At 36.3% G+C, this 13,669-nt stretch overlaps 2 protein-coding genes across 3 annotated transcripts in view; one reads left to right on the top strand and one right to left on the bottom strand.

The window, feature by feature from the left end:
* The window catches only part of LOC110451004 (uncharacterized protein C01G6.5-like), a 29,223-nt gene extending 25,892 nt beyond the window's left edge, over positions 1 to 3,331 (bottom strand). For both annotated transcript variants that reach the window (XM_021498828.1, XM_021498829.1), the window contains exon 1: positions 3,012 to 3,331. In XM_021498828.1, the coding sequence (XP_021354503.1) occupies positions 3,012 to 3,115 (104 nt within the window). In that variant the 5' untranslated portion in view covers positions 3,116 to 3,331. The remainder of the gene's footprint in view (positions 1 to 3,011) is intronic.
* A 3,316-nt stretch (positions 3,332 to 6,647) lies between these two features.
* The window catches only part of LOC110451003 (transmembrane protein 222-like), a 20,670-nt gene continuing 13,648 nt past the window's right edge, over positions 6,648 to 13,669 (top strand). The window contains exons 1-4 of the mRNA XM_021498827.1: positions 6,648 to 6,838; positions 9,139 to 9,223; positions 9,782 to 9,813; positions 10,111 to 10,204. Coding sequence (XP_021354502.1) covers positions 6,657 to 6,838; positions 9,139 to 9,223; positions 9,782 to 9,813; positions 10,111 to 10,204 — 393 coding nt within the window. The 5' untranslated portion in view covers positions 6,648 to 6,656. The remainder of the gene's footprint in view (positions 6,839 to 9,138; positions 9,224 to 9,781; positions 9,814 to 10,110; positions 10,205 to 13,669) is intronic.

Genomic DNA, 13,669 nt, shown 5'->3' with positions numbered 1-13,669 from the left:
GGGGGGGGGCCACACCCACCATTTATACAAAATTGAGTCCCCTTGACCCAAGGATGCTCCAGACTAAATTAGGATAAAATCCTTTAATCCCTACGGTAGAAGAAGGATTTCCAAGGTTTTACCTCTATTTCCCCTATTGGGCCCTGCCACACCCACCGTTTATACAAAATTGAGTCCCCTTGGCCGAAGGATACTCTAGACCCAATTTAGTCAAAATCTACTTGGCCGTTCAGGACTAGTAGCATTTTAAAGGAAAAGTTGACGGACGGGCGACAGACGCTGCGGTATGGCACAAGCTCACCATGGTCCTTCGGACCAGGTAAGCTAAAAATTATGATTATATTAAAGAAATCCTAAATCGTCACCTGACAGTCTAAAACTCTCAATTGACCCAGATCAGTGATGTAATCCTACCGCACACGCATCATAAATAAGGTCAAATGTAAACATTGAGGCGAAAGAAAAAGATGCATGCAAAAGTCATGACAGGCATAAGGTTAGCATCCGCCCTTGACAACGGGAACTATACCTGGAGACGGGCACTATACCTTTTTTCTGGACCACTGAGACTGAGGGAAAAGTAGCGTGACGCTAAGAGTTGCGCCCCTTCTCCTATGGGGCGCTGTACATTTTCTACTTTTACTTGATTGTTGTCGTCTGCCAAAATGGCTTCGAGATTCGGGGCTGGGAATGCTGATTGCTTCGCAGAAGCTCAGCAATGCATAAAGACGAAGCAGGCAACACAATTTGCCGTCGCAGTCCTTAAAGACTTCCTACTGGAAAGGGGAACCGTATGTGACCTAGCGGTGATTCAATCCAGAGAATTGAACGGTGTTTTGGCGGATTTCTATACCAATATCAACAAAAAAGGAAAGATCTAATCAAAAAGTTATCTTATTGCCATCAGGCAAGGTTTGCGGCGGCATTTACAAGAACCATCATGTGGCAGAGATTTCGACATTCCATTGTTTGTACGCCTTCTTTCAAATTCAGTAATTGTACCGTTACAATTAACAACAACTAATGAATCAAAACTTCAAATGTTACGTTCAAATTTCCAGCAGTTGTTAATTATTGAATATGTTATCAATGAAGTTTTTCGTGTTTGTCTTTAATTGTCAAATGACAGTCATGTGATATACTAAATCTATTATGACCCTTTCCCTCGGGAACAGTTCTCTTATAGTGTTGTCTGGAGAGGTATAGTGCCCACCCCAGACAACACTATAAGAGAACAGTTCCCTCGGGAAAGGGCCATAATAGAATAATAGTGTTGCTGTCTTGTCCGCTAGTTGAGTCTGACATGTCACATGACGGCGTGCTATTGTTGTTATCTTCGATTCACTGCCTCACTTTCGAAACAACCACGTGACATATATAAATAGATCTGCACTAAATTTACGCGGGGCTTCCCAGAGATTTCAGGGGTCAAAACTGGACATTGCAAGCAGAACTCGACCATCATATTGCCGTGGTATAACTTTTGGAAGGCCAGAGAACGCATTTAGATCCATTTATTTTGTAATTTTTTCCCCAACCAGCCCCTTTAACTTGTGTCTATGAAGATAAGTAGCAGTCGGGAAAAGGCTCCACACCACATGCTTATTTATGATGGACATAAATCTAAGTAATTTTGAATTTTTTATTTCTTCATACCAATATTCTTTAAATGTCAATAAAATCTGATGACTTTAATTTAACCACAGTTTTTTCACAACATAATGCGGCAATGTAAATATAAAATATGGTGGTTTTAATTTTTACTAATTATAGACTCCCACAATCTGATATATCTGTATTTGGACATCAATTATATGTTGCAAATTCAGCTATACAGGGAGTTAAATGACATGATGAAAAAAGATTTTCCTGTTATATAATAGGTATACATACTGTACTATTTTTCTTACATGTATGGCTGAAGTTAGGCCAGACAAAAGGGTTTCCTGTAACATGTTGACAAATTTTGGGTAAGTAGGTAGGCAAGCTTTTCGCCAGGATTTCAAACCTAACTGGCCAAAAAGCTGGTATTTAGCCAATTTTGACAAAACTGCATGTCCAAAATTAAGTAAGAATAGTAAGGATATATGGTGAGAAGTTGCCCGTCTAAATGGGCTTTTTTTAAGAAAACTGCTCATCCAAAAGACATATCTCAATATTAACAATATAGGCAGTAGTAGTCCCATGCCGTGAGACTTCGTGACATTTAAGATCATGAGATCTGGCATGAATGACTTACATCCTTGATTTGGTATCAGATTTTGTTTTGGTTTTTGTAACAATTAAAACAGCAAATTAAGGAACTTAGAAAGCATTGAATCACAGGTACTAGCCTTGTCTTTCTATACATCTATAATAGTAATATTATAGGTCTATTGACAGACGAGGCTAGTACCTGTAATAGAATATGGAAACGCAACATAGATACTAAGCATATATGCAGTAATGGGTAATGTTTTTTTAAAGGCTAAACATTATGATTAAAGCTTCCTCAAAAGTGTATGCAAATTGGTAAGATTGCAATGACTCAAAGTACTGGACACATTACAACTCAGATATTTTGATTAATGTTACTAAATCAAAAAGGTTAATACGGGAAACGTGAAATGTGGGAGGAAAATGAAAGTTATGCATGTTATAACGTTCATGTATGACAGAAGCGGAGGGATATGTCAACACCATGGCCAGCATCAATGTAAACATCAACACAGCTTGACCTACTTCTGCATCTCAATCTAAAAGACGTACATGTCCCATCGATTGCAGTCGCAATTAATCATTAATCATAAGAAATCATTAACAATGCATCCAAACAAGTAACCTTACTGGTTTTTTATATTGAAGTGTGTATCACATTTCGATTAGGCCAATATACTATACTGTAACAGTCTTGTTTGTAAACAATGTCGGAGAAGAAGAACCATGTTTACTGTCTTTTGACAGGTCATGTTGTAGTAATATTTCCTGAACTGGGACCAAATAACGCCACCGTTTGGTAAAAACAGACTTACTTCATAACATCCCGAACCTTCGGGAACGTTGCAGTAGGACCCACTCGTCTGAGTTGATACCAGCACTCCTCTTCTTGCTGTTCAGCGTCCATACCCATGGACATAGAAATGTTCAACCAACCTTGACCTTCGATCGCAAATCTTCTCCCGCGAAAAACACTGCTAAAACCGATGCAATTCTAGAAGATTCACTGTTCTGCTTGCTTAAACACTTGCTAATCAAGATATGGAAATTCATACATGATTGACGAGATTACGTGCTTCATTGCGTGCACGACACAATACACAAGTGCTTTCATTTTTCATTAGCAATCTATTAAAAAACGTAACTGGGACTAACTTTGGATCTGAATCCGGACACGGAACATTCCGGATATCAATCACGATTACGTCCCTTGTTTCTCGTCGGTTGCAGGTGCAATACGGTAAGGAAAAAAAACAATAAAACGTTTATCTTGAGCAGAGACGTATAAAGCCATATGTGTTATATACGTCTCTGTCTTGAGTGTGGATATTTTTCTCCAGCAGGCTAAGTAAGGAATATTTCGTTGAACCAATGTTAGACCTGACTTGCATAAGCTTTTGATAAATGAAAAACTACCACACAAAGCCACGGCCTGTATAACAATTCAAGGAGGATATCACCAAAACGAACCTTGAAAAAGCACATATACTGGCAGAATTCGTTTAGACTGATTGCGTGAAATATTTGCATGCGCATTTGATATACTTTAAGACCATTTATGCATTTTGAACCATGTCAGGGGTCGCGTAGATCACGTTGGTTATAAGCAATCAAAAAGGCCATGCGTCGTTGAATTGTTTGTGTATTTTGTTATATATAATTTCGAAAATACAAGACTTTCTCTTATCGCTCGACAATTCCATTGCCAAATAGTGACTAGCCATTTTGACAGAAAAGGGTTATACGATGCAATACCAACTCCGAATATTTCCAGGGATTAAAGTCCACGGTGTAATACACATGATTATATTTGTGATCCCAAATCACCAGGGCCCGTATTCATGAAACCGTTCTCATGCTCAAGCATGGATTTGGTGCTCAAACCCTATTTCTTGCTCTGGGTATAAACTGTTAAAAAAATAAATGTCAATGATTTAGAAAAAAAAATGAAAGCGACTTAAATCCTTATACTGTTATCAATGTTTACATTTGATTTTTTTATCATTTTGATAAAATTGAATTCCAAGAAAGTTCGTTTGAGCACAGAATCGATGCTTGAGCATGAGAACGGTTTGCTGAATATTGGCACTGGACCTTGATATGCCTGCTTGCCAGGACATTTTAAATATAATTATAACCAGTTACATTTCGTTTTACATCAGTTAACACTTGTTTCCAAACGTGCATGCAACACATAAAAAAAAGTAATCAACTACCTGCACGGAATTAGATCTAAATCCGTGCTACCAGTAAATATACTTGTAATATTAGCGCCAAACCCATGTTTTACTTGTTGGACAGATTTTTGAGTTTCTTAACTAAATTGTTCAAAGCATTGTTAGCTTGAATACGTTCACTCAAACTTAAATGTCTGCAATAGTTTTATCTAATTGTCTAATACAAAACACAAAACCTTCATATCTTTGTTTTCACACTGATCATATGTAGATATGAAACATATATTTTTTTTGAAACGGGGAAAAATTAAAGTAAAAACTGTTAGTGAAACCACGGACTTAGATAATCTAATTCCGTGGTGAAACTAGGTAAGCTGACCACTTTTTAAACAATCATCGGCCAAAGGATTTAGTTAGATCGAGGACACCCCGCGGGCTTCTTGACGAGGTACCCATGTGAACTGCAGCCATCATTTTATTTTACGCCAGCTCTGTGCATGGTTAGCTTAACGAAAATTCTGTCCACATATTTTCAGAAATACTTACTTTTTACATCAGAAAAAGTGTCTGTTTAGGAACACAAACTAATCATATTATATGACCTAGAATATAATAAACATGAAATTTAAAGTCCATATACTTAAGATTTTAAGACCAACGAAATTAGAAAAGATGATTTACAATATATATAGATGTGTCAGTAAGCAGCTGTTTCTTTGATGGTGTTGACCTTGTCCAGTTTATCATTTACTTGCATCACGGAATTAGATTAGTCCTTGCTTGCATACACGAAAAAGCTAAGGCATTAGCTATTACCTTATTATCGGTTTGGCCAACCGTTATTGAAACCAATGATCAATTAGCTAAAAAAAAAAAAAAAAAAATCAAAATTAAAAAAAAAAAAAAAAAAAAAAATCTACAATTAAGAAAAAAAAAAAGAGAAAAATAAAAACAAATACCTATGATAAAAAAATAGATGAACCAACCTATAAATCTACATAATATAACTGAAACAGGTCAGCTTCAGTTTTAACACGGAATAAGATTATATAAATTAATAGCATTATGTAAATTAATTCATTCGAAATTATTGAATTTGTTTTATCAAGATATCGCCACGGAATTAGATAGATATTTGTATATTATCAGTATTATAGCAGTCCATGCTGAAGACGTATATAACGATGTCAAGCCGTGCTTACAGCGATGCGGCTTGAAAAATTAAGAGAACTCAGTTTCACATCAAAAAAATGCCACAACTTTTTTTTATCTTATATATACATTTTTTTTTTAATTCGCATAAGTGTGTTGATCATATATTTTATTGTCAGAGGCATATTTTGAGAGATGTATAAAGCCAGTATATACGACTTTGTACACATTAACGCATTTATTTCTCATTGAAACTGACAAAATAGCAGTTTTTTTTATATAATGTTAAAACTATGAAGGAATTTCACGTGTTACGTGTAGTTTCAAATAATAATAATTAAAAAACAGGAGTAACCACAAAGTTTCTTCTGACATGTAATTATTTATTTAACAGTGTTCGTATTACTATATACGTGTATTTCTTTTCATATAATATTTTTTGATGAAATTAATTAAATTTTTCTACTTCAAATGATATTATAAAAATCATGTTTATAATAATAATAATTATTATTATTCGAGGTTCTTATATACCGCTGTATCACAACCTAGTTCGTAGGTCGTCTCAAAGCGGTTCACAAATTATTATCCGTTGTTATAGAGCCTTTGCAACCAGCCAATACCCTTTTCATCTCCCTGGGGAGCATACAGCCGGTGCTGCCATTTCGGCGCTAACAGCTAACATTCAACAATAGTAAAAAAAATCTAGCACTGCCCAACCACGTACTCATTTACAGCTGAGTAGATTGGAACAAGCGGAGTAAAGTGTCTTGCTCAAAGATACAACACTGTGCCGTGACTTCGGTCACGGGCCCGAACACTAGACTACCGTGCTAAACCGTTGTTTAACTTGTGTCCAATTCCATTTGATTTTTTTCAAATAAAATATGTTTATACATCTGTTCCGGATATTTAATCCGGTCTCAAAACCACTACTTATATCAAATTTACATCCTGTTTTAAAGGGAGCATTTATTATGATGGATCGACGAATTGACTCCGTTATTTATTTGATATCCCTTCTATGATCTTATTAACTCCTAATGATGATAATTACATATACTAAAAACGTTAGGTCGAAATTAAGTAATATACATTATTTTTTTCACGGAAGATTTTTTATACCATCATATGCGAGTCACGAATCTCTCCCGACAAATGGACGAGGTAAAAATTGTTCCCGAGACTGATTCTGAAAAAACGTCAATTAACTCGATGGCAGGGCAATTGCCTATGTACTCGGGTCAGAAAGTTGATCATTACAAATGCAAATATCCATACTCGATCGTTTGGACGCCTATTCCGTGTCTTACGTAAGTGAAAGAAAGCGGTAGACTATTTGACAATTTATGCGACTTGTTTACATTTTTATAACGGGAACCTGCTTCCTCATCCAGTCCCAGTTATCACAGCCATCTGAATACCTGTGTTCTTATCAAGTAATTGGATGCAACTTTTTACCTAAGGCTTTTTGTTTCGAATGTTAAACACTTGTCAAGTTAAAAGATGAAGTCCAACCATCAAGAAGACCCAGGCGAACATCGAAAAAATACGGTAACGAGTTGTTTCGCCCTAAATCCTGTTCTCCCTGGGTTGTTTCGTCCTAAAAAAAATATAAAAAAATATATGCTCATTTAATAATTAATATACAAATATATCAACTAAACTTATTGATGACTTTCTCCATTTGTGTGATATATGTAGAGTATGTGGGAGCGGAGTCAGCTTTTCACAGCTGCCGTTTGTCACACTAGCTTAAAAATAAGACAAACACATTTTTTCTATGAAATTGATTCTAATGATATGGAAGACTTAGAAGACTCAATTTGTGACTTAAAACTACTAAAATTAAAAGACAATACCATACAATATTTCGCCGTAATATTTTTGTTTTAGGGCGAAACAACCTAGCTCGAAACAACCTAGGGTGAACGGGATTTCGGGCGAAACAACCCGGAACCAAAAAATACACAGTTTTCATGAATCTATACTATTTTTTTATAAATTAGGCTAGATGTACTTTTTACATTTTACTTTTGTATAATTATAAATCCGAAATGCATCAATGACAAGATGTGATAAGTAACCAGGGGCGTAACAAACGGGTTTTCAATGTGTAAGCCCAATGATGAAGTGTGCTGCCGAAGGCAGCACTCCGAAGCCCGTGGCGCGAGGAGGGGGAGGGTATGTGATTGTGTTTTCCCCCTCCCATTGGTGGGCGTCTGGGAGGTCTCCCCCAGGAGAATTTTGTTTTCTAGAACATATTAGACGCATTCTCCCTTGTTCTGGTGTCAGTATTAATGGCCATTTTAAAGCAAGAAAATATCGTTTTCCCCTATTATTTTACAAATATTTTGCTTCTCTTTGGGTATGTAGGGATTGGTACTCATCTACGCCAATTCTATTATGGAGTTCAGTAACATTATTCCACGGAAAAGAAAAATTTAAAATCATGTGGATTTTGGGATAGTTGTTGTAAGAGTGTGACGTTTCTCCTCGCGACTGTGACTCCGGTTGCGCAGGGATATGAGACTAGTATCACAAGCTAGCACTAGGAATAGTTTAACATTATGTACATAAGAACCGATATACTGGTCAATGTGTAAAATATAAAGCCATGGTTTATGACCATCCCATATGTATTTTGTTTTAATAAAGGGGATAAAAATCATAGGAACAGTTTATTTCACGGGGGGGTGGGGGGCTAGTGAGTACTATGTGTATACCAATAATTTGCATAGCTAGAGTTGCACTGACACGGTTACCATGTCAAATAATTGAAGCCAGGCTACCAACCATATTGTTCCCTTTATATGTATACAAGCGGTAAAAAAACTTAGAAACACTTTATTTCACGGGGAAAACTAGAGTTAGTGTTTGGGTACACCGATAATTAGCAAGACTAGAGTTTCACTGGCGCGATTACCATGCCGAATGAATATGCTACCCTCAGTTCTACATTTGTTAGAGACTTTGATTGCAACGAAGCATTTTAGTTATAGCAAACCATTTACTTTCATATACCGACAAATTGGCAAAACGTTCTGTAGATTACAGATATGAAAAAAATACAATGTGTATCTTTCCAGAAATACAAAAAAATAAAAATTGCATTTATTCATATTCAATATTACAGTGAAATTCAAATTGTTTTAAGTACTCTGTTTTTCTTTTGTGAATATTTGAAAAAATAATTTGTACAACAAATTACAAAAAAAATGTATATATTTTCTTGGAAAATCTCTTTACAATGTAAAAAATGTTCTAAATCAAAATTTACCGTCTGAATAGTTACGACCCATCCCCCACCCTACCACCACCACCACCCCCAGGGCTGTTTCAAAAAAGTATGTTGCCAGAAAAACTGAACATTAATTTTGATTAACTTGAGGATTTTTTGTGTCTTACTACATTAAAGGTGCTTCAAGTCACATGTCATTTACCCACAACTGGTGCCCATATTTAGGACAAACATAGTATCTTTCAACAATGATACTTGTGAATTTTACCTATTTCTAATTGAAAGGCCACTGAGCTTAAATATGTTTGGAAGTATGTATATTTATCATTATGATTTCACAAATTATTTATTTTAAAAAAAATCTGCTTTCAGATGGCTGTTTCCCTTCATTGGTCACATGGGTATCTGTATGACTTCTGGGGTCATCCGTGACTTTGCTGGTCCCTACTATGTATCGGTAAGAATAAATGTGTACCTAAACAGGTACTTGTATTTTAAGGTGTGAAAATAAATTGATATATGATGTACCAATCTGTACAACAGATTGTCAATTTATGAGAAAGTTAGTTTCAGTTGGTATTTGGCACTATAAGGGGAGATAACTCATGCATTTTATTTTTAATTTTCTGCATGTTTGAGTGTCAGTAGTATATTCAATGAACTTACATATTCAAGTTGACTATTTTCCACTGATATTTCAATGTAGAGTTATCTCCCTTGCAGTGTTAAATCTCTGTAGGGATATATACATCCATGTAGTTTTGTCAGTTTCTGAAGAAGTTGTGCTTCTGAATGTAATTTCCTCTTGGATGCTAGTGCGTTTTGGGAGTTTACCAAAATAATGTGTGCAGAACTGTATTGTAAAAATGGGCAAACAAATTTGAGTTAAAATCCTTCAAAAATGTATTTCATATTATTTTTTGGTTGTGACAACTTGTCTCTAGCTAGCAGACATCTTATTACAGAATTTTTATATATTTCCTCAATGAAAATGATTAAACTTGGTTTTATACAGGAAGACTGTATGGCATTTGGAAATCCAACAAAGTAAGTTTGATTGATTTAAAATGTGTTATTTAGATCCATATAAAAACAGTATATTTTACCTTATTTTATCATATGGCAATTCAATGTTATGTGTTTTAACCTGTGTATTTTACTATTTATACATTGAAAGTTCATCTAAACAATTGTTTCAGTCCCAACAACCAATAATATCAATATACAGTGTAACAATTTAGGTTTTATTGCAGTTAATATGTATTGCATTATATAAATTGGAATGTTTGGTTAAAATACTGCATAAATACAAATGAAGACAACTTAATCAAAATTCTGTCTAAGGTACTGGCAGTTAGATCTGAGCAAAGTCAGAAATGGAAAGGATAACTGGGATAAAGCTGTACATGAGGCATCAGAGGAATACAAGGGCAGAATGGTAAGTCATAACATGTCAGAGGAGAACAAGGGCAGAATAGTAAGTCATACCATGTCAGAGGAATACAAGGGCAGAATGGCAAGTCATAACATGTCAGAGGAGAACAAGGGCAGAATAGTAAATCATAACATGTCAGAGGAATACAAGGGCAGAATGGTAAGTCATAACATGTCTGAGGAATACCGGAGAAGAATTGTAAGTCATAACATGTCTGAGGAATACAAGGGCAGAATAGTAAGTCATAATATGTCTGAGGAATACAAGGGCAGAATGGTAAATCATACCATGTCAGAGGAATACAAGGGCACAATGGTCAGTCATAACATGTCAGAGGGATACAAGGGCAGAATGGTAAATCATACCATGTCAGAGGAATACAAGGGCAGAATGGTAAATCATACCATGTCTGAGGAGAACAAGGGCAGAATAGTAAATCATAACATGTCAGAGGAATACAAGGGGAGAATAGTAAGTCATAACATGTCAGAGAAATACAAGGGCAGAATAGTAAGTCATAACAATAACATGTCAGAGGAATACAAGGGCTGAATAGTAAGTTATAACATGTCTGAGGAATACAGGACAAGAATAGAATAGTAAGTCATAACATGTCAGAGGAGAACAAGGGCAGAATAGTAAATCATAACATGTCAGAGGAGAACAAGGGCAGAATGGTAAGTCATACCATGTCTGAGGAAAACAAGGGCAGAATAGTAAATCATAACATGTCAGAGGAGAACAAGGGCAGAATAGTAAATCATAACATGTCAGAGGAGAACAAGGGCAGAATAGTAAATCCTCACATGTCAGAGGAATACAAGGGCAGAATGGGAAGTCATAACATGTCAGAGGAATACAGGGGCAGAATGGTAAGTCATACCATGTCAGAGGAGAACAAGGGCAGAATAATGTCTGAGGAATACAGAGTCAGAATAGTAAGTCATAACATGTCTGAGTAGAACAAGGGCAGAATAGTAAGTCATACCATGTCTGAGGAATACAAGGGCAGAATGGTAAATCATACCATGTCTGAGGAAAACAAGGGCAGAATAGTAAGTCATACCATGTCAGAGGAATACAAGGGCAGAATGGTAAATCATACCATGTCAGAGGAGAACAAGGGCAGAATAATGTCTGAGGAATACAGAGTCAGAATAGTAAGTCATAACATGTCTAAGGAATACAAGGGCAGAATAGTGAGTCATAACATGTCTGAGGAATACGGAGTCAGAATAGTAAGTCATAACATGTCAGAGGAAAACAAGGGCAGAATAGTAAATCATAACATGTCAGAGGAATACAAGGGGAGAATAGTAAGTCATAACATGTCAGAGGAATACCGGAGAAGAATTGTAAGTCACAACATGTCTGAGGAATACAAGGGCAAAATAGTAAGTCATAATATATCTGAGGAATACAAGGGCAGAATGGGAAATCATACCATGTCTGAGGAGAACAAGGGCAGAATAGAAAGTCATAACATGTCAGAGGAATACAGGGGCAGAATGGTAAGTCATACCATGTCAGAGGAGAACAAGGGCAGAATAATGTCTGAGGAATACAGAGTCAGAATTGTAAGTCATAATATGTCTGAGGAATACAAGGGCAGAAAAGTAAGTTATAACATGTCTGAGGAATACAGGACAAGAATTGTATGTCATACCATGTCTGAGGAATACAAGGGCAGAATGGAAAATCATAACATGTCTGAGGAGAACAAGGGCAGAATGGTAAGCCATAACATGTCTGAAGAGTACAAGGGCAGAATGGTAAGTCATACCATGTAAGTCATAACATGTCAGAGGAATACAAGGGGAGAATAGTAAGTCATAACATGTCAGAGGAGAACAAGGGCAGAATAGTAAATCCTCACATGTCAGAGGAATACAAGGGCAGAATAGAAAGTCATAACATGTCAGAGGAATACAAGGGGAGAATAGTAAGTCATAACATGTCAGAGGCATACAAGGGCAGAATAGTAAGTCATAACAATAACATGTCAGAGGAATACAAGGGGAGAATAGTAAGTCATAACATGTCAGAGGAAAACAAGGGCAGAATGGTAAGTCATAACCTGTCTGAGGAATACCGGAGAAGAATTGTAAGTCACAACATGTCTGAGGAATACAAGGGCAGAATAATGAGTCATAACATGTCTGAGGAATACAGAGGCAGAATAGTAAGTCATAACATGTCAGAGGCATACAAGGGCAGAATAGTAAGTCATAACAATAACATGTCAGAGGAATACAAGGGCTGAATAGTAAGTTATAACATGTCTGAGGAATACAGGACAAGAATAGAATAGTAAGTCATAACATGTCAGAGGAGAACAAGGGCAGAATAGTAAATCATAACATGTCAGAGGAATACAAGGGGAGAATAGTAAGTCATAACATGTCAGAGGAAAACAAGGGCAGAATAGTAAGTCATAACAATAACATGTCAGAGGAATACAAGGGCTGAATAGTAAGTTATAACATGTCTGAGGAATACAGGAGAAGAATGGTAAGTCGTAACATGTCTGAGGAATACAAGGGCAGAATGGGAAGTCATAACATGTCAGAGGAATACAGGGGCAGAATGGTAAGTCATACCATGTCTGAAAAGTACAAGGGCAGAATGGTAAGTCATACCATGTCAGAGGAGAACAAGGGCAGAATAATGTCTGAGGAATACAGAGTCAGAATAGTAAGTCATAACATGTCTGAGTAGAACAAGGGCAGAATAGTAAGTCATAACATGTCTGAGGAACACAGGAGAAGAATGGTAAGTCATAACATGACTGAGGAATACAAGGGCAGAATAGTGAGTCATAACATGTCTGAGGAATACGGAGTCAGAATAGTAAGTCATAACATGTCTGAGTAGAACAAGGGCAGAATAGTAAGTCATAACAATAACATGTCAGAGGAATACAAGGGCTGAATAGTAAGTTATAACATGTCTGAGGAATACAGGACAAGAATAGAATAGTAAGTCATAACATGTCAGAGGAATACCGGAGAAGAATTGTAAGTAATAACATGTCTGAGGAATACAAGGGCAAAATAGTAAGTCATAATATATCTGAGGAATACAAGGGCAGAATGGTAACTCATACCATGTCTGAGGAGAACAAGGGCAGAATAGTAAGTCATAAAATGTCAGAGGAATACAGCAGCAGAATGGTAAGTCATAACATGTCTGTGGAATACAAGGGCAGAATAGTAAGTTATAACATGTCTGAGGAATACAGGACAAGAATAGAATAGTAAGTCATAACATGTCAGAGGAAAACAAGGGCAGAATAGTAAATCATAACATGTCAGAGGAGAACAAGGGCAGAATAGTAAGTCATAACATGTCTGAGTAGAACAAGGGCAGAATAGTAAGTCATAACAATAACATGTCAGAGGAATACAAGGGCTGAATAGTAAGTTATAACATGTCTGAGGAATACAGGACAAGAATTGTAAGTCATAC

The sequence above is a fragment of the Mizuhopecten yessoensis genome, unplaced genomic scaffold (genome assembly GCF_002113885.1).
Source record: "Mizuhopecten yessoensis strain PY_sf001 unplaced genomic scaffold, ASM211388v2 scaffold5677, whole genome shotgun sequence".
Classification (NCBI taxonomy): Eukaryota; Metazoa; Mollusca; class Bivalvia; order Pectinida; family Pectinidae; genus Mizuhopecten; species Mizuhopecten yessoensis.
Note: the sequence above shows the minus strand (reverse complement) of the source record. Positions and strands in the feature narration are given on the sequence as shown.